The 27001-nt window shown below is 37.9% G+C and overlaps 1 protein-coding gene across 1 annotated transcript in view; it reads right to left on the bottom strand.

The window, feature by feature from the left end:
- Nucleotides 1–9210: 9210 nt before the first annotated feature.
- STAU2 (staufen double-stranded RNA binding protein 2) overlaps nt 9211–27001 on the bottom strand; it is a 437835-nt gene continuing 420044 nt past the window's right edge. Inside the window, exons 13-14 of the mRNA XM_051970039.1 lie at nt 11961–12049; nt 9211–10330 (exon numbers count right to left, since the gene is read on the bottom strand). Coding sequence (XP_051825999.1) covers nt 10237–10330; nt 11961–12049 — 183 coding nt within the window. The 3' untranslated portion in view covers nt 9211–10236. The remainder of the gene's footprint in view (nt 10331–11960; nt 12050–27001) is intronic.

Below are 27001 nucleotides of genomic sequence, written 5' to 3'. Positions count from 1 at the left end.
AGCTGAGGCACACAAGGAGGAGGAGGAGGATACAAAATATATTTCAGAGACAGCCAGGAACAGTTAAGTTATTTTGCAGCAAAGGTTTCTTGTAAAGAGGTAAGCCAGAAAGGTAGTTTGGGGCCAGATTGCAAAAAGCTTTGAATATCAGGCCAAGGAATTTGATGTGGTTTGGCCCCTCTTTTTAAAGAAGAAGTGAAAAGAGTGACCAACAATTAAAATCCTCTGACCAGTCAGAAAATGAGATGTAACTAAGCAGGCCTTCCCAAAATGTTCTTAAATTCTGAATCATAAGCTTATTTTTCTTTCTGAATTTTGGATTTCACTATTTAGAATGTATGACTTTCCCACTCTTGTGAATGTAGTTTTCTTATGTAGATTGAAAGCTGAACAGGGTATGGAAACTTTCCTTATAGATTATGCAATTGTCCTTTGTAAAGGGGACAGTATCCCTTTTTGTTTTTAATCAGTCCTACAACTCACAATAGGCTGAAGACAATTGAAGAGGCCCAGGGAATATGGGCCTTTAGCCAAGATAGTTAAATCTGAACACTCTGAGAAGGTTGTGTTCCATTCTATGAGTTTTGTCCACACCACAGACTTGTACCTAATGGATTGGCTAGCTCTTTGGGATTCCAAAGAATAAAATGAAATAATGTTTCAGGCTCATTTGCCAAGCATTTCTGTGACAACAAGGATCTTTATTCCTTATATCCCCCCCAGATTTTGCTCAATAATTAGTTGAATCAAAATCTTATTAGAATATTATAGTCCATTTAATTCCACAAGCATATATTAAGTGCCTATTGTGTGGGACACTGTGCTAAGCACTAATGGTATGAAGATTAAAAAGTAATATAGTCCCTATCCCTTGAGGAGCTTAATTTACAAATTGCTAGGGGGACATATTGTTGTTGTCCAGTCATTTCAGTCCCTTCTGATTCCATTTGAGGTTTTCTTGGCAAAGGTATTAGAGTGGTTTGTCATTTCCTTCTCCAGTTCATTTTACAGATGAGGAAAATGAGGAAACAGAGTTAAGTAACTTGCCCATGGTCACACAGCTAATGTCTGAGCTTGGATTTGAACTTAAGTCTTCCTGCTTCCAGGCCTGGCACTCTGGCATGTACACAAATAAATATGAATGTAACTGGGGCAAAGGAAAGCTTCAGAAACTTCAAAGAAGGAGAGAATAATTTTATTACAAGGGAGCAAAGAATGTTTTAGAAGGTGTGTGAGCTGTGCTTTGAATGAAGAAAAAAATAATACAGTAGAAAGGATTTGGGATTCATTTCTTTGCTCTATTCCCTCCTTCCTCCTATTATCATGGGCCAGTTAACCTCTCAAAAAATAGTTTCCTCATTTATAAAATTAGGAATTGGAGGTTGATTTCTAACCTCCTCTCCCAACTCTGAAAATCAGTAGAATGATTTCAGTATGATGAAAAGAGAATGCCTTCCTCACATGGGATCTTCACACATGAATGAGAGAGGAAGATTAAAAGGTGAGGCTGAAGTCCAGTTTAATGACTTAATTGAAAAGTATTCCAACCATATCTGGTGAGTCTTTACAAGATGCTTTGGTTACCAACACTCTAAATGATATTTTCAACAAGCAGACATCCTGGAGCTATAGTTCAGAGATCTCATCCTCAGTCACCTGAACTTTTGGAGAAATTGAGAAATTTGGTATAAATAGATTAGGTTCACTGACATTAGTGTCTTTATTGAGTTATATAAACTTTTCCACCCAATTAATTTTTCTTTAACTTCAGAAGATAAGAGCTTCATCAAAGTTCTCCATTGTCTGCAATGATGGCTTAGGAAAAAGAAAACATTTGACCTGAAATATCAGGTAAAATAGTGGAGGGAAACCAGATGGTATGGAGCAGGAGTGACTGAGAATGATTCAAAGACCCTCAGAACGTTGTGCCTCCAGGGATTTAGCAGATCATTTAGTCGAGGACAGGAAATGTTGGCTCAGGGAAGGGGACAGGGGTTGTATGGATTGATAAAGTTTAAACAATAAGTTGGTGCCAGGGTTAGATAGCCACAGCATGGATAGTGGTCACCTCATAAGAAGGGATTATATAGCTAGAATTGGAAAAGTCCTTGGAGATCATTGATTTTTCTTCCTTACATTTCTGTTAGAGGAATGCTTGATAGTCAGGACTTCAGTGCACTTTTGCATAAATAAAGAACTGTTTTCAACAGTGAAAGTACTCTGGATCTCACTGCTTATTAACAATACAGCTGAGAGAGGCCAAGCAGATGGCAGTGGAACTGAGTGGAGGAGATGCTGTGGGACAGCATTCAAGATCGGTGGCTTCTGGATGCAACTGGCCCAGTAGGATTGTGTCAAGGGGAATTTGAATTGCACATTTTTGTTGCAAAGACTTTTTCTTCTTGATCAGCATCCATGGTCTTTTATAAGACTAGATTTCTAACATCTGTTTTATTTGCTAGTTGCAAAACCAAAACAAGCAAAGCCATTGACTCAACCCGATTCTCCAGCCGGCATTTAAGAGGTCAGGTTATTGTAAACTTGCAGAGGCCTTATCTTGGGATACTTCTGTTGGATGGGAAAAATGTATTTTCTGCTATCTAGAATGAAGAGGTGGCACCCATTAGTCAGTTTGTCAGTTCCAGTGGGAGAGAAAGCCCTATAGGGGAAAGAGCAGGGAGGGCTAAATTTGGACCCCAAAGATTCACTTCACAATTTTCCAACATCAGCAGATCCAGAATGTATGGCAAAAGTGGTAGGTGTGTGTGTGTGTGTGTGTGTGTGTGTGTGTGTGTGTGTGTAAAACTAATGAATTGGAGAGAGGAAGTCAGTCTGGAGTTCATATTGGATAGAGTACCAGAAGATATAGTCATCTAGATTGGGTTCAAATCTCATCTGTACACTTATTAATGTGACTATGAGCGGGTCTATCATCTTCTCTGAGTTTTGGGTAACTTTTTGATATTCTAAATTATTCTCTACAAATATCATCCTAATGCTGTTAAAAACCAGAGTCTATGACCATCTTTTAAGGACATTATTTATTTGAAAAATTTTTGAGTTCCAAGTGCTCCCCTTCCCTCTAGTCCCTCCCACATCCATTGAGAAGACAAGCAATAGGATATCAATTATACATATAAGGTCATGCAAAACATATTTCCATATTAGCCACGTTGAAAAAAAACAATGAAAACGAAGTTTAAAAAGCATGCTTTATTCTGCACTCAGAGTTTATCAGTTCTCTCTCTGAAGGTGGATAGCATTTTTATTCATGGGTCCTTTGGAATGTGTCTTGGATCATTGTCTCAGTCAGAGTAGCTAAGTCCTTCACAGTAGCTCGTTATTATAATATTGCCATTGTGACATAGAGTCCTCTTGGTCCTGCTCACTTTACTTTGCATCCGTTCATAAGAGCCTTCTCTAATACAATCATGGTTTTTTGACGAGGTGTTGTAGTGTAGGGCAAAGAATATTGGATTTGGAAGTGGAGAATATAGCATTAAATCTTACCTCTGCCACAAAGCCACTTCATTCCCAAAGGGTTTCAGTTTCCTTAACTAATAAGAGTGTTGAGCTAGATGATGTCTGAATTGTCATCAAATTCTAACTCTATGAGCCTGTGATCAGGTAAAATGATAGAGGGAAGAATAGGTCTTAGCAAGCTTCTGCCTGAGACGGTTGTTTGGATGAAGGCAGAATGAGAATGTCACCCTGCCCTAGGTTTGAGGTACCTGCTGTGACAACTGTCTCTTTAGTGTGGATCTCCACGTGACTGAGAACCCAGATGACTGAGCGACTTTCCATTCTTGATTTGTATCCATGCGGGCCCTGGCTATTTATGACTGTCTCCCCACTGCATGGCAATCCCGGCTGGTGAGCCGCAGCATCCTACGATGCTGGCCAGGTATTGGCTTACTTCAAGTCCTGGCTAACATCCTCCCCTCTCCAGGAAGCTAATCCTTAATTCTAGTGCCTTCCCTCTGTTCACTGTTTCCTATTTATCTTCCATACAGCTAGTTTGTACACAATCGCTTGCATGTTTCCATTAGATTGTGGGTTTGAGGGCAAGGACTTACCTTTCTTTCTATCCCCAGGGCTTAGCACAATATTTCACACACAGTTAAGTAGGTACTTAATAAATGATTATTAAATAAATTGACTGCCTGACTTCAAGGCAGTTCAGGTACCAGCCTTCAAGAAGTCTTTACTGATTCCTTTAATTGTTAGCTTCTCTTCTCCATCAATTACTATAGTTAGAATATATAATCAGTTGGCTTGTTAGGTATATATCTATTTTTAATTTTTAAGTAAACTCCTAATTGACTTACATGTATCCTGCCTTACCTAATCAATAAAATGTAAGCTTCTCAAGGGCAGAGACTCCCTCATTTTTGCATCCTTAACACAGTATCTGAAACATGATGTCTTTAATTAATGCTTGCTTATTGATTGATTCATTTATTCTGAACACGAATCACCTGTGCATTTTGCTATTTAGTTTATAGTCTTTCCCGTATTCTCTCCTTCCTGTCAGTCTTATAGCAACAAAGCACCTTTTAAAATAAAACAATTGACCCTTTGGGACATATTGTTGAATTTGATGCCCATAACCATTAGACAATCTCAGGTATTTGTTCTCATGCTTCCAGAGGCAGCCAAGAGATACAATGTGTTCTTGGTTACAGAATAGACAGCATGACAAGGAAGTAATTCAATCTAGCAAGTTATGGTGAAATTGCCAACCAAAAGAATAATTTATGAGATCATCCAAACCTGGAGATGGGATTAATTCTGTGTACTGTAACTCACTACAGACCACTTTGTTTCATCACATTTATTTTCATAGCACTAAGAACCTCCCCTTTCAAACATAGATACAATATAACAATTATGCTATAGTGAGCATAAGCATGTATCCAGGGATCATCTAGGTGAAAAAAAATGAAATTTTAGCAAATTGTAAGTATTAGAACAATGGCTGGCAATTATATAATGACTTCTCCAGGATCAAATAGTAAATATCTGAACTCAAGGCTTCCCACTTAAACAACTGAATCTTCAAAATGCTTCCATGCTCCCCCAACAAGTCAAGGAGGTGTATTGTCTCAATATTGCAGATGGAAACAGGATCAGAGAGTTTAAGTAACCAACTCACCATCAGAAGGCCTAGTGGCACTTTGAGTTATAAGCTTCTTGAAGGCAGATTGTGTTTTTGTTTTGTCTTTGTATTCCTAGGACTTAGAGCATGGTACTTTGAACACAGATACTTAATAAATGTTTATAAGATTGTAGTGCATCATCCCTTAAACCTACGTCTCATGTTTTCCAAAGATAATTCTTTCTACTGTACTGTGCCTAAAATTCCAAGTTCATTTGAAACATTATTTGAACCCCAAACATCCCTCTCTGGCCTGCTCCACTGTGTTGTCCTCCCATATTAGAATGCAAGCACCCTATGGACAGGTTTTATGTTGTGTTTTATATTTGAGTCCTAAAGGCTTACTACTGTGTCTGACACATAATAAGCACTTGATTGATAAATGAATTTTTTCACTTGTTTATTTGAATTGTGATAATTCTTATTAGCCACTGAATCAAGCAACCAACAAAGATTTATCAAGTGTCCAGCATTGTACTAGATGTTGATTACATAGACCGCTGTTTTTTAGATAGGAGATGTACGGGACCTGGCATTAGAAACACCTCAGGTTAAATCCTGTGTCTGGATGTAGATACCTAATAGTGATGTGACTAGGAGTTGACACCTATTAATTTTGTGGCCCTTAACAAGTCACTTAACCTTTGTCTTCCTCAGTTTCCTCAGTGCTATGATGATAATCATAGCACCTACCTCTGAGGATTGTTAAAAGGATCAAATGAGATGTCTCTATCAAATGCGATATTTACAAATCTTAAAATGTGACATAAATGTGACATCACCACCACCACCACCATCATCATTCTTTTACTACTAGGACTTCAGAAACAGCCTGAATTTCAAGTAACAAAGATTCTGGCCTTACCTGAAAAGAGAGAGAGTGCAATGATAATTGTTCACTCTTCTTGGTTAAGATTGAATTGTGAGCGGTAAAGAGAGGTTTGATGCTTTATTTTAGTCTAAATGCTTCACCAACAGTCCCAACTCTTCAGCATTAGGCATTCCACACTATTAACTTAAACTTGAATCAAATACATGGCTGAATTCATACCAGTTTGTATCTGTGGAGATGAGCTAATTTTTTGAAGTTGAATTGTGTTAAATTTGGGACCTGATGGCTGTTTGAAGTAAATGATTCCATTTGTACCATTTGAGTGAGTTCTCCCTCAGTTTAATGTGTTCTTTAATATCAAGCATGGCAATAAACCTCACCAGGAAATGAATGTGTGAAAGTGAGTATGTCTATGTCTATGTCTATGAATGTATTGTTTCCTTTTGATCAAAGCAGAACTATCACTCTTGGAAAGGATGAGTCAGTCGATTGTCTTATGCATCCACTCTTCATTCTTATGACTTCCTCAACCAACACATCCCTCCCTGATCTCCTCTCCCTTGGGTTGTCTTATCCTATTAGAATGTAAGCTCATTTTGGGCAGACATTGTGTGTGTGTGTGTGTGTGTGTGTTTGATCTAAGAGCTTTTTCAGTGCCTGTCACATAGCAATCACTTCATAAATGTGTTTTCATTCATTTATTTGGATGGTGAAATGAAAGATTATGCTGGCTAATTGTTTTTTTGTGGAAGCACTCAAAAGTGATAGAAGCCTTCAGCTAGCCTTAAACTGGCAGGCAACTTTTCCATCATGCTTCTTTGGCACATGTCAGCTTCTGGGGTCCCTTGTACAACATTCAAGATCTATCAGCAGCTTTAAGACCCTGTTGGATTGGTTCTGATATGGGCCTAGCTTGGAGTTGCTATAGGATAAGGGTCTTTTCCAGACTTGGGCTTGCTTGAAAGTTCCACAGAATTACTGTTTGTTCAGAAGCTTACAAAAGCTTACAAAAAGGTGGGGCAGGGGTGTGTGTACTGATCTATAACAAGGTCCATGGGAAAACTGGGGGCATCCTAAGCCTATTAAGATCACAATATTTTCATAATCATAACGGCATAGATAATCCAATAAAAAGAGTATGGCTAATCTTACCATGACATTTTGGGATATGTGGCAAAGACTTTAGGTACTTTCTTGTCTTAATCATATAGTGCTATGTAATTCAAGGCAATTCCCACTCCAGTGCCTTGTCCTAGGTGAGTACTTAAAACAAACAGAAACAAACAACAGTTTTCTACTGTCTTTGTCTGTAGAAGTTTAAAAGTCTTCATAACTCTTGGTTTAAAAAGATAATAGGTAATGTTTGAAAATTAAATTTTAAATAAGAAGCATTGAGAATGCTAATTATATAATAATTAGGAGGCACTGTGACAACTCCATCAGAGTTTGGGGAAGAAAAATAAAAGAAAATGTCTACATCAAGTTCTTTGGGTCATCAGATATAACCAGGAAAATGAATCTTGTCAGTCTCTGGAAAATAAGGCTTATTTTCCATGGACCTGTTTTTATTTTCCTGTGTGTTCAGGAAATTGGTTACTGTTTTCAGAACTCCACCTTTAAGAATATTTGTTAGAGAGAAGAATGTTAAAGCAACCCCTCCATCAGGTCACATAAGGAAACAATAGGAATAGCAGTGTCACAATATGATACATGGTGTCTCAATGCTGAATCTTTGGAAAGTTGTACTGGAAGGGGATGGTCCAAGTTCGAAAGGGATTCAATATTATATTTCCAGATTGAAATACTAAACCAGACCATTTTATAAAACATGCTGGCCCCGACATTGGGAAGTGACTACAAAGTCTAATACTGATTGAGAAAAGCTGAAAGCAGAGACTGTAATTGATAAAGGAGATAAGTCAATCTGTATTCCTTTAAAGAATAATGAGTTCCATTTTTCATCAAAAGATCTCTTTGTGCTGAAGAAACATTCTCTCAATAAATCTAGTTAATGGTTTCCCTACTAATGATATATAGCATCACACACTTCCATGCACTGACTCTTGGCAGATCCATTTCTATGCATTGCTAATTTAATCCAAAGAAAACCACAACATTTCACTGGAAAAGCCAGGAGGAAAATCAGATCTTTGGGGGCTTTTAAAATCTATAGAGAAAATTGGATTTTGGATGCCTGATATATCTTTACCTTTTCTATTGCAATAAGACTGATATCTTCTTTACTCTGGTATGTTTTAGAGGTGAAGTCAGAACCTTGAGGATGCTGAGATTACAGGACAATCAAAGAGCTAAATGCTTCAAATACTTCAGTCCTGAGAAACAATTAGTTTTGTTTGTTTCTGAGCTCATCACCCTCCCACAGAAATGACTGTGTTTGTGTTATTCCAGGCTGTCTGCTGCAGAAGCTAGTCTATGTTTATTGCATTCAGTAAAATCAAGATAAAATCTACTCTTGAACCTTACTGTTAATACTCTATATCCCTGGGGATATTGATTAGGCAAGTGAATCTTTCTTGGTTAAATCGATCTCTGTCAGTCCTTACTTAACCTGAATCTCAAGTGGTGACGTCTGATGGGAAGAGTGCTGTTGGTAAGGATGGTTGATGGTTGGCACTTCAGGTGGGAGCCCTGACTTTGAAACGATGTTGAATGTTTCTTAAAACTGTTTTTGTAAGCCACAATTTAACAGATGTTTTGTTATTTCCATGAGCGCATACCTTTTTGTAACTAGATCTATTTCATCTAAGGGTCCCTAACCCTCCAAATTCTGTTGGACTTCCCCACATGGGGCTAATTAAAAATATCCCTGAAGTTATTTCCTTATGTTGCTATTTGTTTATTCTCTGGTCGCGTGTGAGTCAGCCAGATCATGATTTGTGGTGGTTTTGCTTGTGAAATCTTACATAATTGTATTCCTATTGTCATGCTGGATGGAGCAGTTAAAATTGTAGACTGCTTTCTTATTGCGTAAGATTTGAAAATTAATAAAGAGAAAGCGAGCACAATAAGATTACACTGCTTGGTCAAGGACACTGTCCCGCTCTGCCCCCAGCCCTCGGGGAGGCATTTCATAGGTAAGGCAGCATGTGTGTGGCACAAGCACCAAAGGCATTTTCATTACTACTCTTCGGGGAGGTGATTTTTTCCTTACCTCACTGGGCTAATATTTTAAATGAGACTGAAAGAAAAAGACAACAACTTGCATATGGACTGACATGGTTTTACTGGTTGGCCACATGTGGAATCCCAACATGCGGGTACAGAATCAGAGTGCAGCTCCAGGTTCTCACAGGGCCAAAATGGTCTCTACATTTCTCTCAACATTTTTTTCCTGTCTTTCCTACAACATTAAAGGTTTCATTTAAACTCTGTCTACAGTCCCAGGTCAGTATTCAGTTATTAAAAACACTCAGTTGATGCAAACATTGGTTTGATACAACACACAAAATGGGTGTAAGATGTACACAACAGAGAGCAGACTCAAGAGGAAAAACGTTCCCTTGGAGGCAAAATGCCTTATTAATTGTCAATGGAATCATGGAACTCAAATATCATAACTGCTTTTACCTGGAGTATATTATAACTGATTTTTATTAACTTCATCAGTTCATGTTTGAAGCAAATACTTGCCATGATTTAAGACTTTTTTTGCATACAACTCTGAGTAGTGCATCTTAATGTCATACATATTCATATTGCATGAAGAATGCATGATTGCATAAAAAGATGAGCTGTATGACTATATATGAAGACAACAACTACAGTTTTCACAGCACTGCCATTGGTTAATTTTAAAATATTCAAACAGTGTGTTTTTTAAAAAAGAACTGAACTTAAAATTATACTATGAAAAAAAAATCAGACTAAGTGAACCAAATCCATCCTTTTCTTCACTATTCATAGATTTTAAACTTGATCTCTTTTTTTTTTCTAACACTTTTCCACTAATTGTTATTTTAAGCTCCAGTAGCACGATCCGATTTCGGCTGCCTCTGGGCAAATGAGTTATGATTTGATATCAAGTTCCAAGGAAAATGCTCAAAGTTTTATTTTTCCCCAGTTGAATAAACAGTACCATGTATATTATCTCTTGTGTTAGAATAGTGTTGTCTTCACATAGGATTCAAATAATGGTATTAGTCATTCATTTCCTTGAACACATACACCCTATTGCGTGTTGACAGGTTTATAAGGATGCAGTGGCAGCCGTGGGTGCTGGGAAGCTCTAGACGACAGCCTTTGAATCCTTGCAGTCATGAGCCATGGTGCCTGAGTTAGTCTGTTTATTGTCTGCTTTCTCTCCCAGATGCTTGGCTTGTCTGAAAGATTAATACATTAACAAGAGCTTAAGGTCCAGGGTTGCACATCTTAAGACATGTTTATTAGCAGATGGCACATAAGATTCAAAGGTCACCACAAAAGTGACATTTTAAAGTGAAACAACAATATTTATGTTCAGATAGTCTGCTGATGAGATCATGTGGAAATGTTTTTGATTAAATTAACTTATAAATACTTGCCAATCTATAGACAACTTAAAATACCATTGAGGTCTTTTCAAAAGTTTTCTTATCATGTTATTATCAAAGTTGCAATTAAACCAAATACTATTTAATTTTTACATTTTGATATTAAGCATAGAATAAGTTTACCAGAATAATATATAACCTTACAGGTGTAGTTTTTTAAAATATCCTACAATTGTTCTAACAACATATTATAAATCAAAAAATCTAGGAAATTGTTCTTAAAACCTGGAATACTATTGTGTAAGCATAATTGCTTTCAAATTTTTAAAATAATATCAACTATTTATGGATTACAAGTTTAATTTGTTATACAACACAACATAACAAAAACTGTGAAACAAAAACAGGTGAACTGTAGAACAAAGAGAAAAAGATCATTTATTTAGTTGTTTTCTGTTTCAATCAGCACCAACAAAACAAATGGTGCCATTTTGGCAACACTTGGGTGTGGGATGGAAGAAAAGGTGACAAATTTGGATAGGAGAGGGCAAAGGTGTGAAATGTCTTTTCCCAACTTCTTTGCCTCATTCCCCTATTATCCACCACATTTAGATGCTGAGTGAGCAATCTGAAGAGATTCCTTTCTAAATATTTGGGGTGATCATTTTTCAAGTCATCCTTATTTTTAATCATTCTATTTGCTTTCTATATGTTTTGTGTTAATTCATCAAAATTTATACATAAAATAGCAAACACTAATAATTCACACAGATAAAGACTGATAAATACAAAATATTTATGAACAAAATCAAATTATGTGTTAGTTTTAGAAGACTAAGAGGATTATGATGGAGTCATAGATTCAACCATGGCTGAAGCCACAGTTCCAGAGACTGTCTAATCTACCACTTCATTTGATAGGTAAATTCTGAGAGTTTGAATAACTTGCCCAAGGTTACATGTAGCAAATAAACAATTGGGATTCAAATCCAGCATCCTTGACTCAAATCCTGCAGTTTTTTCCTCCATCATTATCCACCCCACCACCCTCTGCCTCCCAACATATTTTTCAAGAATTAACAAAGTTTACATCAAACTATTGAATGCATAAGGATAAAAAAATCCAGAGATAAATCTCAGTAAGGCTACTCAAATCTTTCACAAGTTATTAACAGAAGATCTTTAAGTTGTTTTGGTTACTTCAATTTACTTTACAGAAACTAAGTAATTTAGAAAGCTATTAACATGATTTTGAATCCTGGGGCAGTTCACTTTAATTCAGTATGCATTTACTATGCAGCTATATGCACAGCATTTTGCTAAGGACTTGGGATACTATGACAAACCAAAAAATAATCCTTGCCCTCAAGAAGTATTTATTTTTTGCTTTTGGTGAATCACACTTGTACAGAATATCTTGCACAATCAGAATGGAAAAGAGGGTATCAGAAACCAGAGAAATGGCAGAAATGGTACCTACTGTTCAAAGGATCCATTTTCAGTTTTCATTGCCCCTTCTAGAGGATCAAGACCTTGCTCTGAAAACTGTTTCAAGGCATTTAAAGCAGCCTAGAAAAGAAGAACATGGTGAAATTTCATTAATTTGACTATAATAGGAATAACATTGTGCATGTAACCAGATAAAAGCAGCAGCAACAGTTGGCATATAAACTAACCCTCTTTTTCATTCTGAATACCTTTTGCCAACTTAACTATAGACACAAGTAATATTTGTAAATGTATATATATATATATGTACATAATTAAAGCCTTCTGTTTTTATATCCTTGCTTCCTCCCTCCACTATAATTCCCTTATAAACATTAAAGAAAAAAAAAGGAAAAAAACCAACTGATATGCTCACCACATTTGATAATACATGCAATATTCCAGAGAATAAATACACTTTGGGTGTACCTAAAATCTTACAGCTTTAATAGCTTACAGCAGCACTAATATTTTTAGGACACCCTATATTTTGAAAGGCTGAAATGAGGATGTTCTCTATTAGCTTTTTACTGCAGAATATATTGATTGATGAGACACAATAGACACAGAGTTAGAGCTGTAAAGATTTTCCTTAGGGCAAAGGGTCTACACCCAGATGATGTACATAGAATATAGATTGTTCTCTAATATTTGTGCAAACACCATAAGAATTTTTCTTAGTAACTGCAGAGACAATTTAGTATAACTTAAGTATAAATTTTTCTAAGATTTTTTTTTTTATATAAACTGGGATGATGTTTGTTAGTGAAGGCTGCATAGTAACATTTTCATTTTTTTAGCTTTAAAAAGTTATTAGCCTTTGAATAGCATTCACAGTAGTAGCTTATTCTTTACCTAGTTCTAACAGCATTATTGCTAATAATTTCCTTGCTAATAGCAAGGAAACTAAAAAATAGATAATGGAGCAAATAGTGTTGTAGCAGGAAGAAGAAATCTGTGAGCTCATCTAAGAGGTTTTGGGAGGTACAACCTTCCACAAGGGCTAGATATTTCTGAGGTGTTGATATACTTTATGATGTGTGGGTTGGTGAAGGGTGTTGACAGGATGGTGGAGTCTAAGCTGGATATCTGGGAGGCACCAAAAATGCAATAATGATAAGATCTACATAACTTGTTGACACTCTTGTGCACTTTCCAAACTGTTATTTCTCTGAGTAAGAATTCAAATCTCCCCCCCCCCAACCCCCAACTTTTTTTTTAACCTTGATTAGAAACTTTCTATTGAATCCAGGATATATGTGAGCAGTCAGGACTGTTTTTACAAGTGAGAAATCCACTGCTTCAGACTCTAGTTAGTACTAAAGGTGACGTTGAACAACTGCTGATACAGATAGCCTTTAGCAGCTTTTCCCTAATTTTTCTTTAGAGGCAACTAGGTGGCACAGTGGTTAGAATACCAGACGCTGGAGTCAGGAGGATTGGAATTTAAATCCAATCTCATATACTTTATAACTTTATGAGCCAAGCAAGTCATTTAACCCTGTTGATCTCAGGTTCTTCATGCGAATAATGAACTAGAGGAGGAAATGATAAACCACTCCAATATCTTTACCAAGAAAACCCCAAGAGGGGTCCCAAAGAATCAGACATGACTGAAATAACTAAATAACAATTTCTCCTGTTTTTCTGGCTTGAAGCTTCTATTTCTGCCCTTGAGCCCCTCCCTTCCTATCTCCTCCAGAAGCTTGTCTGTTGGATCGCCTAATTTTCAAACTTTCCTTATCCACTGGTTCATTCCCTGCTACCTACAAACATGCTTAGATTTCTCTATTCTTAATTTTTTTTTATCTGATGCTACCTCAACCTCTTATCCTCTATCTCTCCTCACTTAAAAGTTACAACCCCCTAAAAATTTTTATTAGAAAGTTGTCTTCACTTTATTATTCACTTCTAAACCCCATTATAATTTGGCATTTGACCTCATTTCTCAACTGAAATTGATCTCCTTAGGATTATCAATGCCCCGTTAGTAGACCAATTTAATGACTATCTTGTTGATAACTAATTAGAGTTGATCTGATCTTACAAGAAGATGTTTTGGGCCAGAACCTGAAACAAGGTACTAAGTAGAACTAATTAGTACAATGCTTGCGTTTGCACCTTTACTCATTGGAGTTCACAAGTATGCCAGCTTCACAAAGTAAACTTTGTACTTTTGTGAGTTCACACCTCCCTTGAAGCTCTTTGGGCCAGAGAGCACTATGGGAGAAAACCCATAATCCCTCTCTCTCGTATCCCATAATTCCTCCCTCTTGGATAAAAGAAACAGACAGAGGCTCTCGGTCAGATTTCACCAGAATGACATGAAGAGTGGAGCTGGCTGGAGGCTGAAGAAAGCAGAGGCAGAAGCAAAGGACAAAGCGGCAAGAGCTCTTGGAACCAAGCAGAGAGAGATAGGCCTCTAAGCTAACCGGGCTATATTGGAGATATTGAACTTTTATCACCTGACAGTGTTTTGAGAAGAAGAAGATCACCACATTTTGGCGCCCGAACAGGGACCGACAAAATCCTGATTCCAGGGAAGGCACCCAGAGAGAACTTTTAATATTTTAAAGAAGAATAAGAACCCAACATTTGAACTCATAACAAGTTCCAATCTAATCCAATCCAATCTTAGTTATACTTTCTCATCCCCAACTTAATCCCTTGGTTAACCAGTTCCAATCTACACTATCCTCTTCTCTTGAGTTCCTTGCATTCTGTTCCTATTGAAGACCTTGCACTGCCAAGCCTCTGCCTTGCATTACTCTGCTGCTGAACAAAGTTGTAGAAAATACTGGGCTTACTACAAATTTGTGTTACTTCACAGTTTCACCTGAGCCCTCACTATGGCAAGGCAATCTTTATATATCTCGATTCACTATCCCACTTACCACAGCTCCCCCTTCCCTCCTCCTCTCAGTTGAGAACAGTCTCATATTTTACTAAAAACTAGAGGCCATTTGCTGGGGGGAATCCTTTTCTCCATTCTTCATACCTCCTGCCACTGTCTCTCCTTCACTCTTGTCTCACAGGAAGATGTGGCTTCCTCCTTGTCAAGGCAAACCCCCTACAAATGACTCCATCCTAACCCATCTTCTCCAGCAGACCGCCCCCTTTATTAATTCTACTCTCTTACGACTATTCAATCTCTCCTCTCCACTGGAAACTTTTCTACTGCCTACAAACATATTTATATCTTCCCCATGCTAAACAAGCCTTCACATCTCACACGATCTATCTATTCCCTGATAGCCACTGTCCCACATGTTTTCCGCCTTTTATGACTAACTTCCATGAGAGCAGTCTATAATTCATCCTTCTATTTCCTTTCCTCTCACTCTCTTCTTAGTATTCTGTAGTATGGCTTTTGATTTCATCATTCAACTGAAATTGCTCTTCCCAACAATATCAAGCACCTCTTAAATGCCATATCCAGTGGTCTTTTCTCCCCCAGTGGTCTTTTTTCAATCCTCCTTCTTCTTCATCATTCTATAACCTTTGTCAATGTTGACTATCCTCTTCTCCTCCATACTCTATTCTAACTCTCTGTGGCACTGCTCTCTTGGTTCTACAACTACTTCTCCAACTGTTCTTTTTCAGTCTTTTTTTTCTGTATTCTCACCGAGGTCATACCTGCTAACTGGGTCTAGACTCTGGTCTAGGCCCTTTTTTCTGTTTCCCCTATAATATGCCCCTTGGTGATCTTATCACCTTCCATAGATTCAATTATATCACTATGCTGAGGATTCTTATCATATAGCTCCATCCAAAGGTATTTATCCATCCCTAACATTTCTCTTGACTTCTAGCCTTATATATCCAATTGCCAATTGGACATTACAAACTGAATATTCCACAGACATATTAAATTCTTCACTCTCATCACACTCCTCCAACTCCCATTCCAAAGCTATCAAGTCCTATCATTTCTCTCTTCAGAATATTTCTTATATTTGTCCCTTTCTATTCTTTGACACTGCCATCACCCTAGTGAAGGTCCTTACCACCTCACACTAGACTACTGAAATAGACTGCTGGCTGGTTTCCCTGCCCTTTCTCTCCTCACTACATGTATGGTCCACTCAGCTTTCAAAATAATTTGATTTCAGGATCAAATATAAAATCCTTTGTTCGGCTCTGGAAATCTTTTATAACTTAACTCCTTTCTATACTTCTGGTTGTCTTCCATCTTATTTCATCTCCTACTTCTCCATTCCCCAAATCTGTGATCCAGGGGCTTTCTTGATGTTCTTTCCAACATTCTATCCTTAACTCCAGACATTTTATTATTATTATTACTATTAAAGCTTTTTATTTTCAAAACATATGCATAGTTTTCAACATTCACCCTTGTAAAACCTTGTATTCCAAATTTTTTCCTCTCCCTCCTTTCCCCTCCTCCCCTAGATAGCAAGTAATCCAATATAGGTTAAACATGTGCAATACTTCTATATATATATTTCCACAATTATCATGCTGCTTAAGAAAAATCAAATCAAAAAGGAAAAAAATGAGAAAGAAAACACAATACAAGCAAACAACAATAAAAAGTGAGAATACTATGTTGTGATCCACACTCAGTTCCCACAGTTCTCTGTCTGGAACCAGTCCAGGCAATTTCTACCAAGCTTTGAACTCTTTCCCTCTTCATTGTTTCCTCCTGATTTCCAAGGCTTCCATGCTTCAAATCTCATCTTTTACAACAAACCTTTCTGAGTTCTCCTTAATCTCAGTACCTTCCTTTTGACACTATTTTCAATTTGCCCTGTATATATCTTGTTTCTACATATTTTTGTGCTTATTGTCTCTCCATTAGACTATGAACTCAGTGACAGCAGGGACTTTTTGTGTCTTTCTTTATATCCCCAGTGCTTAGCACATTATCAACCATATAAAAGGTACTTAATAAATGATAGTTGGCTTGTTAACTTCATTACAGGAAATAAGTCCTGATCCCCTCAGTTGCTAGTTTTCTCTTTCCATTAATTACTTTTTATACAGTTTGTACTAAATTTTCTATGTATTTGTGGTTTTTAATCCAGTTGGATGAAAAGAACTGGAGAACAGAGTGTTTAGTTTTGAATAGCCAGGGCCTATCATAGTATCTAATACTATGTAGATACTTAATAAAAGTATGTTGAATGAGTGAAGGATTATTATTTGCCTTAATCATAATATCAGGCCCTTATTTTGTACTTTCTTATCTACCACGAGTAACTATTTGCCTTTCCTCCCTTCTTTTCAGACATCTACTTCAACCTTACTATTTTCGGCTATTTGAATTTTGTATCACCATAATGGCCAGCACAGGAGACTTTTTTTTTTTTTATTATTTCTAACTGAAATAATAATCTTTTGATAAGTTACATTTAATTCAAATTAAAAGGAGGGCTTCTTAAGCTGAATATTTGTTGTCTGGCTTAATGCAACTATAGTACTTGCCACGAATAGAAGAGGCAGAGAAAAGAGCCATAAAGTGACCATTTTGTTTGTTTTTCAACCTGTTGTCTAATTCTACATGGGAAAGAATGAGAAAGGTGACAGTGTCCACAGGTTTATCTGGTCCCAGACTGATATAGTGGGCTCAAACTATACTGGCTCAGATTGCAGTATGATGTTTCTTTTGAAAAATCTTCCAAAAGAAGGATTGGCACCTAAATTACGGAGGATCACAAAGTTAAAGAGTGCTATTCTAGCACTGGTCAGCGCTGGTCAGAGTGCCATGTTTACTTGACCAGGACACTCAGAGTATCTTCTCATTGTCAGAACTGGTCACTCTGGCCTTAAACACATCTTTTGTGTGTATGTTTGATTCAGAATTACCATCTAAATCAACTTATGAATGACTTAAGATCAGTATCATTACTCAGTAATATACCTCATTTTAAATCTCAAAGGGGTCAAAGTTTGACCATTCATTTTTTTAGATTGGCTCCAAGTGACTTGGCTGAGAACATAAACCAAATTACCAAGGACAAAGAAGTAAAATTTTCATCCAAAAATATTTTGAGGCATGGCATCTCTGTACAAGGATGTCTATGGTGACAACTTTGGAAATGCTTTGCTATGTTTTCTAAGCTGGATAAATTAATTTATAGTCATATCACATATATAAACACCTAGAAAATTAAAGAATAAATTCATTAGGGACATTTCCCTAATTTTTGAGAGGGCCCCCCAGGTTACTGCCGTTGAATACAACCTTGGGACACAGTCTTCACTAACTTGTTTAATTAGCTCCAGATCCTCTGCTGATATTAAGAAATGTAGAGGAAGGCCTTAACCATGTTGTGGAAGATTTATAGGACATGACAAGAGTTGCAAGGGAATAAAAGCTCTTGATGAGAGTTTATATGTGATGATATCACAGAACCACCCAAGCATGACTTTGAAAGATAGGAGAACAGAGTTGTGTCCAAAGTGGGTGGCTGTCCTTGTTCCAGGCCTGCTCAAAAACTGGATTTGGAGGTCTCCTTTCTGTCTCCCTCAACCAATCTATTGCTCTGGAGTCTAGGGACTATTTGCCTTGATTTAATGCAATAATGTAGCTGCTTATAACTACTCTGATAGGATGAAGGTGTTGCTCTGGTTGGACTTAATTTTGCCTAGCACCAAAGTCTCAGATTCCAGGTCTCTCACCTCCAGACCACAGTCTAAGAACTATATACCTTCTTGATTCCTACTTAAAGGATGTTCAAGGAAGTCAGACAATTAAGTCAACTCACTCTGAAGATTACAACTAGACAGAAATCTTTTTATTTTTTTTCTAGCTGAATAACATACTTTCGCAAAGTGACTATCACAAAATTCTTGTCCCAAGTCTCATATACCATTTCTCCCTCTAAGTTATCTGCCATGAGTTTTCTTTTCTCTCCTACTAAACACCTCACAATGCCTTGACATGATTTCCCATTATTTTTCTCCTTTTGTTCTAGTCTCTAATAAAGAAATGGCTCTTCTTACCAATCTCCTCCCCATTTCAGTTGTGCCTTTAATCTTACTCTGTCTAGTTTCTTTGGGGAGCTTGGTTGGCCCTTTAATTATCCCTCATACCACCTCTAATCTCCAATTTTTCATTCCCTGATTCCTATAAGCACAGTCAGATTGCCACATTCTTTATAAAAAAAAAAAATCTTCAAATGACCTACAATTCCATTAAGCTACTGCTATCTAACTCTTCACTTTCACAGCCAAATTCCTAGAAAAAGTTTTTTTCCACTCATCTCTTCCACTTCCTTACCTGCCATTCACCTTAACCCCTTGCAATCTTACCATTCAACACTGATCTCTCGAAAGCTACCAATTATTTCTGAGTTACTAAATCCAATGACCTTTTCCTAACTGTCATTCTATTTGACCCATCTAGCAAAATACATATATGTTCAATATACATGTTACATACAGATGGTGTGATATTTTTGTATTTTCCTGAAAATGATTTTCTACCAAGCCTATAAGACACTAATTTGGTTTTAAAAAATATTTTGCTGCTTTGTTTGCTTTGTTTTAAAAGCATTAAGTAATAAGTAAATTGCTGTATAGAAGGAATTTTCTCACCTCAAAGTTTCCTCTATCAATGAAATAATGAGTTGCAGCCCTATCCCTTCCCATTCTTATGGCATTTGTGTAGGAGTTGAGAAGGAGGAGGAGAAGTAAGGGCAACCCAGGGTTGAGGTGTGAATGATTGGACGTGAGGCAAGGTCTTTGAGAGAAGAGGACAATCTGTAATTGAACCGGTTAACCATAGAGCCAAAGTTGCAAAGAAAAGTAATCATAGTCAGAACAGGGCTGGTAAACTTGAAGAAGGAGGGATGGATTTACTGGAGGTTGAAATAAGGACTAAAGGATTGGTTCAGAGAGAGGGTGACAAAGGAGAAATAGGAGATTGTGGTTAGAGAAATTCCAGTATTTTCAATGATAGAAGTAAGGTCACAGGTAAGATTAAGGATATCCAAAGGGATAGAGAGAGAATTGGTCTCAAAGCCAGGGAGACTTGAGTTCAAGTTGTGGTTTTGACAGATACTGGCTATGTGACACTGGGTAAGTCACTTAAGTTCTCTGTGTTTTAAGGTAAGAAAAGAATGCTTTAAATTTTTGAATTATGCTACAAATGCTTTTTTTTTTTCAACCAGGTCAATGTAAGATATTAATTTGGTTTTAAACAATATTTTATCACTTTGTGTTTGTTTTGTTTTAAAATTAGTATGTAATTTCAGTGTAGAGGGAATTTTCTCACCTCAAAGTTTCCTCTACCAATGAAGTAATGGGTTTCATCCATATCCTTCCCCCTCCTAGGCAAATGGCTCCCAGACTTATATATCAAGCCTTGATTTCTCTCCTGAACAACCACTAGGTTTGTAATTTCCTTCACATATCCAATGTGTTCAATAAACATTTATAATTACACATAAAATAGAACCAATAATCTTTCCCTCTGAAGTCATTCTAATTTCCTAATTCTATTCTGTTCTAATCATCATCTTTCCAATTACCCAGGTTCATAACCCTAGAATCTTCCCTAATCAGTTCTATCTCCACATTTCCCCCACATATCTTTCATTTCTGCATTCTTTGCACTTACATGGCTTTAATTTAGGGCTTTACTACCTCTACCTATGCTACTGCAAAAGTCATAATTGGACGTCTTCTAGTCTTTCTTATCTCTAATCCACCTTCTGCAGAGCTGACAAAATAATTTTTCCTGAAGTACAGATCTATGTATTTTCCCATTCAACAATATTCAAAGACTCCTTGTTGTCTCTAAGAAATTTACAAATGCCTATTTAACTTTAAAATTAAAAAAAATTAAATCATTTTTGCTCTCTTAAAAATTTTTTTCTTTAATTCTAATAGGAATTCTTGTTGGGATTGTGTCCAATTTGCATTTTCTTTCCCTCTGAGGATTTGCTTATCGATGTTTTCAAGTCTTTATCTTCTTCTATGTCGGTGATTAGAGTTTCTCCATCACCATAGTAGCTTTTTATGGTTTTTGTTTGTTTGGTTTTGTTTTTGGTTTGTTTGTTTTGCTTGTGCTAATTTTCCCAGCATACTTGACTTTGGATGTTATGTTAATGTTAGGTTCTGCTCACTTCAGCGGGAGAGAGGAGCTTCTTTTTTGTGTCTCTGCTGCTCTCACAGTTCAGTGTGGGAGCTTTTAAGTCTTCAGTGCTTCCAAAGTGCTGTGATCTGGGAAAATTTCTGTTCATCACCTTCCTGCCTTATTCTCTGCAAATTCCTGACTCAGTTTGGGTCTGTCGGTTTGTGTGTGGTTGAGTTTCTATAGACTGTTGCTGGATTGTGAGCCCACTGTGAGGTTCTGCACACACAGAGACTAAACTGCTGGCTCCCTTGTAGTTTTGGTCTTCTGGTTTATTCCATTATAGGTTATGTGCACAGCTAAAGGCTAGAGCTGAGCCCCCAATCTGTTATTGGGCTCAGAGCCACACATCTGTTTTTGGAACTTATTCCTTGCTCCATACACAGGAAGGGCCCCTTCTCCCCCATAACCACTCCTCTCTGCATTCCTGCTCCCAATACTAACACAGGGGTATCCCGAGATCTCCTTCTGTCTAGATGCTCAGTCCCATTACCATCCTTGGATGCTAGGCTACTCCTTGCTGATGTTGGCACTGGCTGCTGCTCTGCTGCTGAGCTGGATTATTGTTAGTTGTTGTCCTTCATTCCTAAAGAGGACTAAAATGACATCACGATGCTAGAATCAAGTTATGAGTTAGAATGGAGAGACTGTGGCTGATCAGAACAATATGAGCTTGGAATGTTCTGCCACAGGTTGGACACAAATGGTTCATGTGAACATTTGGGGTAGGTTCTCTAATTTTGAGCATCTTGCATTTCCTTTGGGCTAATTCAATTTTTGCTTTGCTCATAGAGCACAGGACCTTCCTTCTCTGATAAGGGCATGCCATGTTGGGTGGTTCTGTGCTAATGTCTCCCATGTCATACAATCAATTCCAAAGTTCTTAAGAGAGACCTTGAGTGTGTCCTTATGTCAACCACTTTTTCTTACCATTATGTGAGTGCTTGTCCTATGTGAGTTCTCCATAAAATAATCTTTTAGGCAAATATATGTTTGGCATTTGAACAAGAAGGGCAGGCAACAGAGTTGCCCTTTCTTCAGTAGGGTTTAAATGCTTGGCAGTTTCATTTGAGAAAGGACCTCAGTATATTGTATCTTACCCTGCCAGGTAATCTTCAGAACCTTCCTAAGCCATTTTAAATGGCACAATTCAGTTCCCTAGTGTGGCAATGGTATAATGTCCAGGTTTCACAGGCATACAACAATGAGGTCAGATCTTCAGTTTGATAGTCAGTCTAATGCTTCTTCTCTCCCATACTTTCCTTTGGAGCTTCCCAAACATTGAGCCAGCTTTGACAATGCATGTGTCAAACTCATTATCAATGTGTACATCTCTGGAAAGCATACAGCCTAGGTAAGGGAACTTATCCATTGCATTCAAAACTTCTCCATTTGCTATAACTGATGGTTCCACCTATGGATGATGTAGTCCTTGCTGGTGAAGCACCTGTGTCAGACCAAAATTATCACAAGCAGCAGAGAATATATCCATATTTTGTCTCATTTCAACTTCAGAGGCTGCATTGAGTGCACAATCAGCAAATGAAAAATCATTCACCAATACTCTTTCCATTTTAGTCTTGGCTTGCAGCCTTTTCATTTTGAAGAATTTACCAACAGTGTACTATGTTTGTCCTCATTGAAGGTGTCTGACAACATGACTGAAAAGATCATGCTAAAAAGCATGGAAACAAGCACACAGCCTTTTTTCATTCCACTGGTGACTAGGAAAATACAAGAGCATTGCCTATTATCCAGAACCTGGGCAAGCATGATGTATAATACTGATGAACTAAGGCAATGAACTAAATCCTTCTGACTGGCAGTATCAAAGAGCTTGGTCAGATCTACAAATATTGTGTATGGATCTCTGTTCTGCTCCTGGCATTTCTCCTAGAGCTGTTGAGCAGCAAACATCATATTGACCACTCTTCAGTCCCTTCTGAAGCCACATTGATTCTGAGGTTCATGATCATCTTCCAAGTGAAGGATCAGCCTCTTAAGGAGCACTCTGTCAAGAATTTTGCCAGCAATGAGAAAGACCCCTCCCCCGCTCTCTGTGATTGTCATAGGACAATCTATTCCCTTTACCTCTCTAGAAATGAACAATTTCTAAACAAGTGTCCTTGAATTCCTGAGGGAATATCTCCTCTTGGAGGAAAATTTCAGTCAACTTGGAAACTTTCTTTCTTTCTTTTTTTTTTTTTTTTTATTATAGCTTTTTATTGACAGAACATATGCATGGGTAATTTTTCAACACTGTCTCTTGCACTCACTTCTGTTCCAACTTTTTCCTTCCTTCCCTCCACCCACTCCCCTAGATGGCAGGCAGTCTCATACATATTAAACATGTTAAGGTATATCTTAAATACAATATGTGTGTACATATATGTACAGTTCTCTTGTTGCACAAGAAGAATTGGATTCAGAAGGTAAAAATAACCTAGGAAGAAAAACAAAAATGCAAGTAGTCCACACTCATTTCCCAGTGTTCTTTCTCTGAATGTAGCTGGTTCTGTTCATCATTGATCAATTGGAACTGAATCGGATCTTCTCATTGCTGAAGAAATCCACTTCTTTTTCTGAAATGGGACTATTCAAGCAATTTACTTCCTCCTCTGTTAATCTGGGAAGCCTATATTTTTAGAGATAGTCATTCATTTCACTTACCGTGTTTCCCCGATAATAAGACCTATCCCGAAAATAAGCCCTCCCCTTACTGTGTAAGAGTCCTCTAAAATAAGCCCTCCCCCAAAAATAAGCCTTATTGAGATTGCTACTGTAGTGAAGGTGATCCCCTGCGCTACATGCTACATTACTGTATCCTCTGTATGTACCACCCCCCCCCCCCGCCACCCCCCCCTCCCCAGCCCGGGTGAAACACACGCTGTGCTCCAAGCTGCATCCAATCAGAGCTGCAGCAGTGAGCGCGTCATCCTGTTCTTCCCCAGTGATTTGCTTGCTGGCGCCATTGAGAGCAGTGCCGCGGAGGAGAGCTGAGGCAAAACAACATAAAAACCCGGTATGAAAGCGGGAGTGAGGAGGCATGATGGAGGATAAAAGGGGCATGATGGAGGATAAAAGAAGAACTCAGGGGACATGATGGAGGAAAGAAGAAGAACTCAGCCAGCACTCACCGCGCTAAAGAAATGAAGAACTTCCTTGCAGAGAGAAGAATAGATCAAGTAATGATTCCTGCAGGAATGACTGCCTATCTCCACACCCTTGATATTGCAATAAACAAGCCATTCAAGGACCATTTGCACATGGAAGTCAATGACTACATTGAAAATAGAATGGAAAGAAATCAGCGTGGAAACTTTGTGAAGCCCTGTCTGCAAGAAGTCGTGACTTGGGTGAAGAAGTCATGGGATAAAATTACTGACAGCTGTGTCGCCAAGGCACTACGAGCAGGTTACCTGGACAAGACATGTTCATTTAAAGAGAGCTATATTGCTGGACATGACAGATTGGGTCCACTTCTTCTGAAGGAAATAGAGGCGCAAGACATCCAGGATGGAATTCAGGGTATGGACACTTATGATGATGTTGTTGAAGAAGATGACATGATCATTATTGAATAAAGGTACGTTTTTTTGTTCACATTTACCTGTTTATTAAAATTGCTGTCAATGTTCATTAAAATAAGCCCTCCCCTGAAAATAAGCCCTCTGGGGTTTTTCTGTCCAAAAAATTAATAAGACAGTGTCTTATTATCGGGGAAACACGGTAGGTTATCAAATTTATTGGCATAAAGCTGGGCAAAATAAAAAGATATCCACTTCTATCAGAATTGATCCTTGTTAGAATCCTTACAAGCTGTTAACTCATTAGAGTTGATAGAGACAATAATTATCTAATTTAGCATGGTTCAGTATCATTGATCTGATCTTACAAGGAGATGTTATGGGCCAGAACCTGAAACAAGGTACTAAGTAGAACTGATAAAAACAATGCTTGTGTTCACACCTTTAGAGAGCTCATATAAGCAAGAAGCTCTTAGGGCCAGAGAGCACTCTGGGACAGACACAGAGAACTCTGGGAGAGCCAGAAGCCCTCTCTTGGAGGCAAGACAGATTCATTCCAACTTTCACCTTGGTGCTGGCTGGAGATATTTGGAATGGTGGCTGGCCTTCTGCACTTCCCCCACTGAGACCAAGGCTGGTCTGAAAGGCTCTCCAGAAAGCTGCCCAGCCCCAGGCAAGGAGACAAGAGATTCATTCCAACCTCCACCTTTGTGATGGCTGGGCTGAAGGACAAACCTTTGGATTTGGAGACATTTGGAGGGAGCTCTTGGAACCAAGCAGAGGAATAGGCCTCTAAGCTAACCGGGCTATATGGCGGCAATAAAAGATCTGAACTTTTATCACCTATCTGCATTTGGGTGATTATTACATTTAATTGAAACTAAGGCTGCCTCCAGAAAACCTCCCTGAGAAAGCTGCTCAGAGAGAACATTTATATTTTAAAGAAGAAAAACACCACGAATCCTCATACAGTATTGTTGTTGAGGTGTATAATGATATCATTATATACCTCAACAACAATACTGTATGAGGATTCTACTCATTTCAGGTTCTGCTCATTTCATTCAGCATCAGTTCATGTAAGTCTCTCCGGGGCCTATCTTAAATCATCCTGCTGATTGTTTCTTATAGAATAATAATATTCCATAACATTCATATACCACAATTTATTCAGCCATTCTCCAACTGATAGGCATCCACTCAGTTTCCAGTATCTGGCCACTACAAACAGGGCTGCCACAAACATTTTGGCACACATAGGTCCCTTTCCCTTCTTTAGTATTTCTTTGGGATATAAGCCCAGTAGTAACACTTCTGGATCAAAAGGTAGGCATAGTTTGATAACTTTTTGAGCATAGTTCCAAATTGCTCTCCAGAATGACTGGATCCATTCACAAGTCTACTAACAATGCATCAGTGTCCCAGTTTTCCAGCATCCCTTCCAACATTTGTCATTATCTTTTCCTGTCATCTTTAATTTGGAAACTTTCAGTCAACTTTTATATGAGCAATGGAGCTCCTACCTTGTGAATCTCAGCTAGGAAAAAATATCAGCATCGGGTGCTTTGCCATGTGAAAAGGCATTCACAATTTCTTCTCCAGTTGGAACTTCAGCTAGGGAGGGATTTCAACCTGAGGTAAATGGTCAGGGGTTTCAGCATTGATTGATGACATCCTGTTGAGACCCCTATGGAAGCGTTCAGCCTAGCTCTCTAGGATCATGTCCTTATTTCTAATCAATGTAGCTCCATCAGCACTGAGCAGCTGAGATGCACCATAGATCTTTGGTCCACAAATAGCTTTCAGTGCATCATAAAAGCACTTTGGATTGAATTTCATCTGCTTTCCTACTTTTTCTAAGTTTCACTTATATTTTACTTTTGATGGAATTAAATGTTGCCTTCTTAGAGATGGATGAACTATCTTTCTGATACATCCTGGGGAGTTCTTGTTTTTCAGTTAGCAGCTTCTGAATTTCCCCATCATTTTCATCAACGCAGGCTTGATGTTTGCAAGTGTTCTGAGACAAATCAGCAAATGCAGTGCTGTTCACCAAATCTCTGAAAGTTGCCCATTCATTTTTCTGCTCCATTCTTGGCAACTGTATGTTGGCTTCACTTTTCCTCTAAATTAGCAACAAACTGTTCCTGCTCAGAGAAGCACTCTAATTTGTTGACATATAATTGTTCCGGAAGTCATTTTGCCTTGGGGGTACTGCTTTTGTTGAAAGTGAATATTCAGCTTGGATAGACTAAATCTGTGATTAGTCCAACACTCGGCACCACTTTGCCTTGGTCACTCTTACTTCCCATCTGTCTCTTTTACTTACAATCATGTAGTCTATTAAATGCCAATGTTTGCTGCAGGAGTGCATCTACAAAGTTTTATTGCATTTAGGTAAACCGA

Source organism: Antechinus flavipes, chromosome 1 (assembly GCF_016432865.1).
Source record: "Antechinus flavipes isolate AdamAnt ecotype Samford, QLD, Australia chromosome 1, AdamAnt_v2, whole genome shotgun sequence".
NCBI classification, from domain to species: Eukaryota; Metazoa; Chordata; class Mammalia; order Dasyuromorphia; family Dasyuridae; genus Antechinus; species Antechinus flavipes.
The sequence above is the reverse complement of the archived record's forward strand: the minus strand, read 5'-3'. Positions and strand labels throughout refer to the sequence as shown.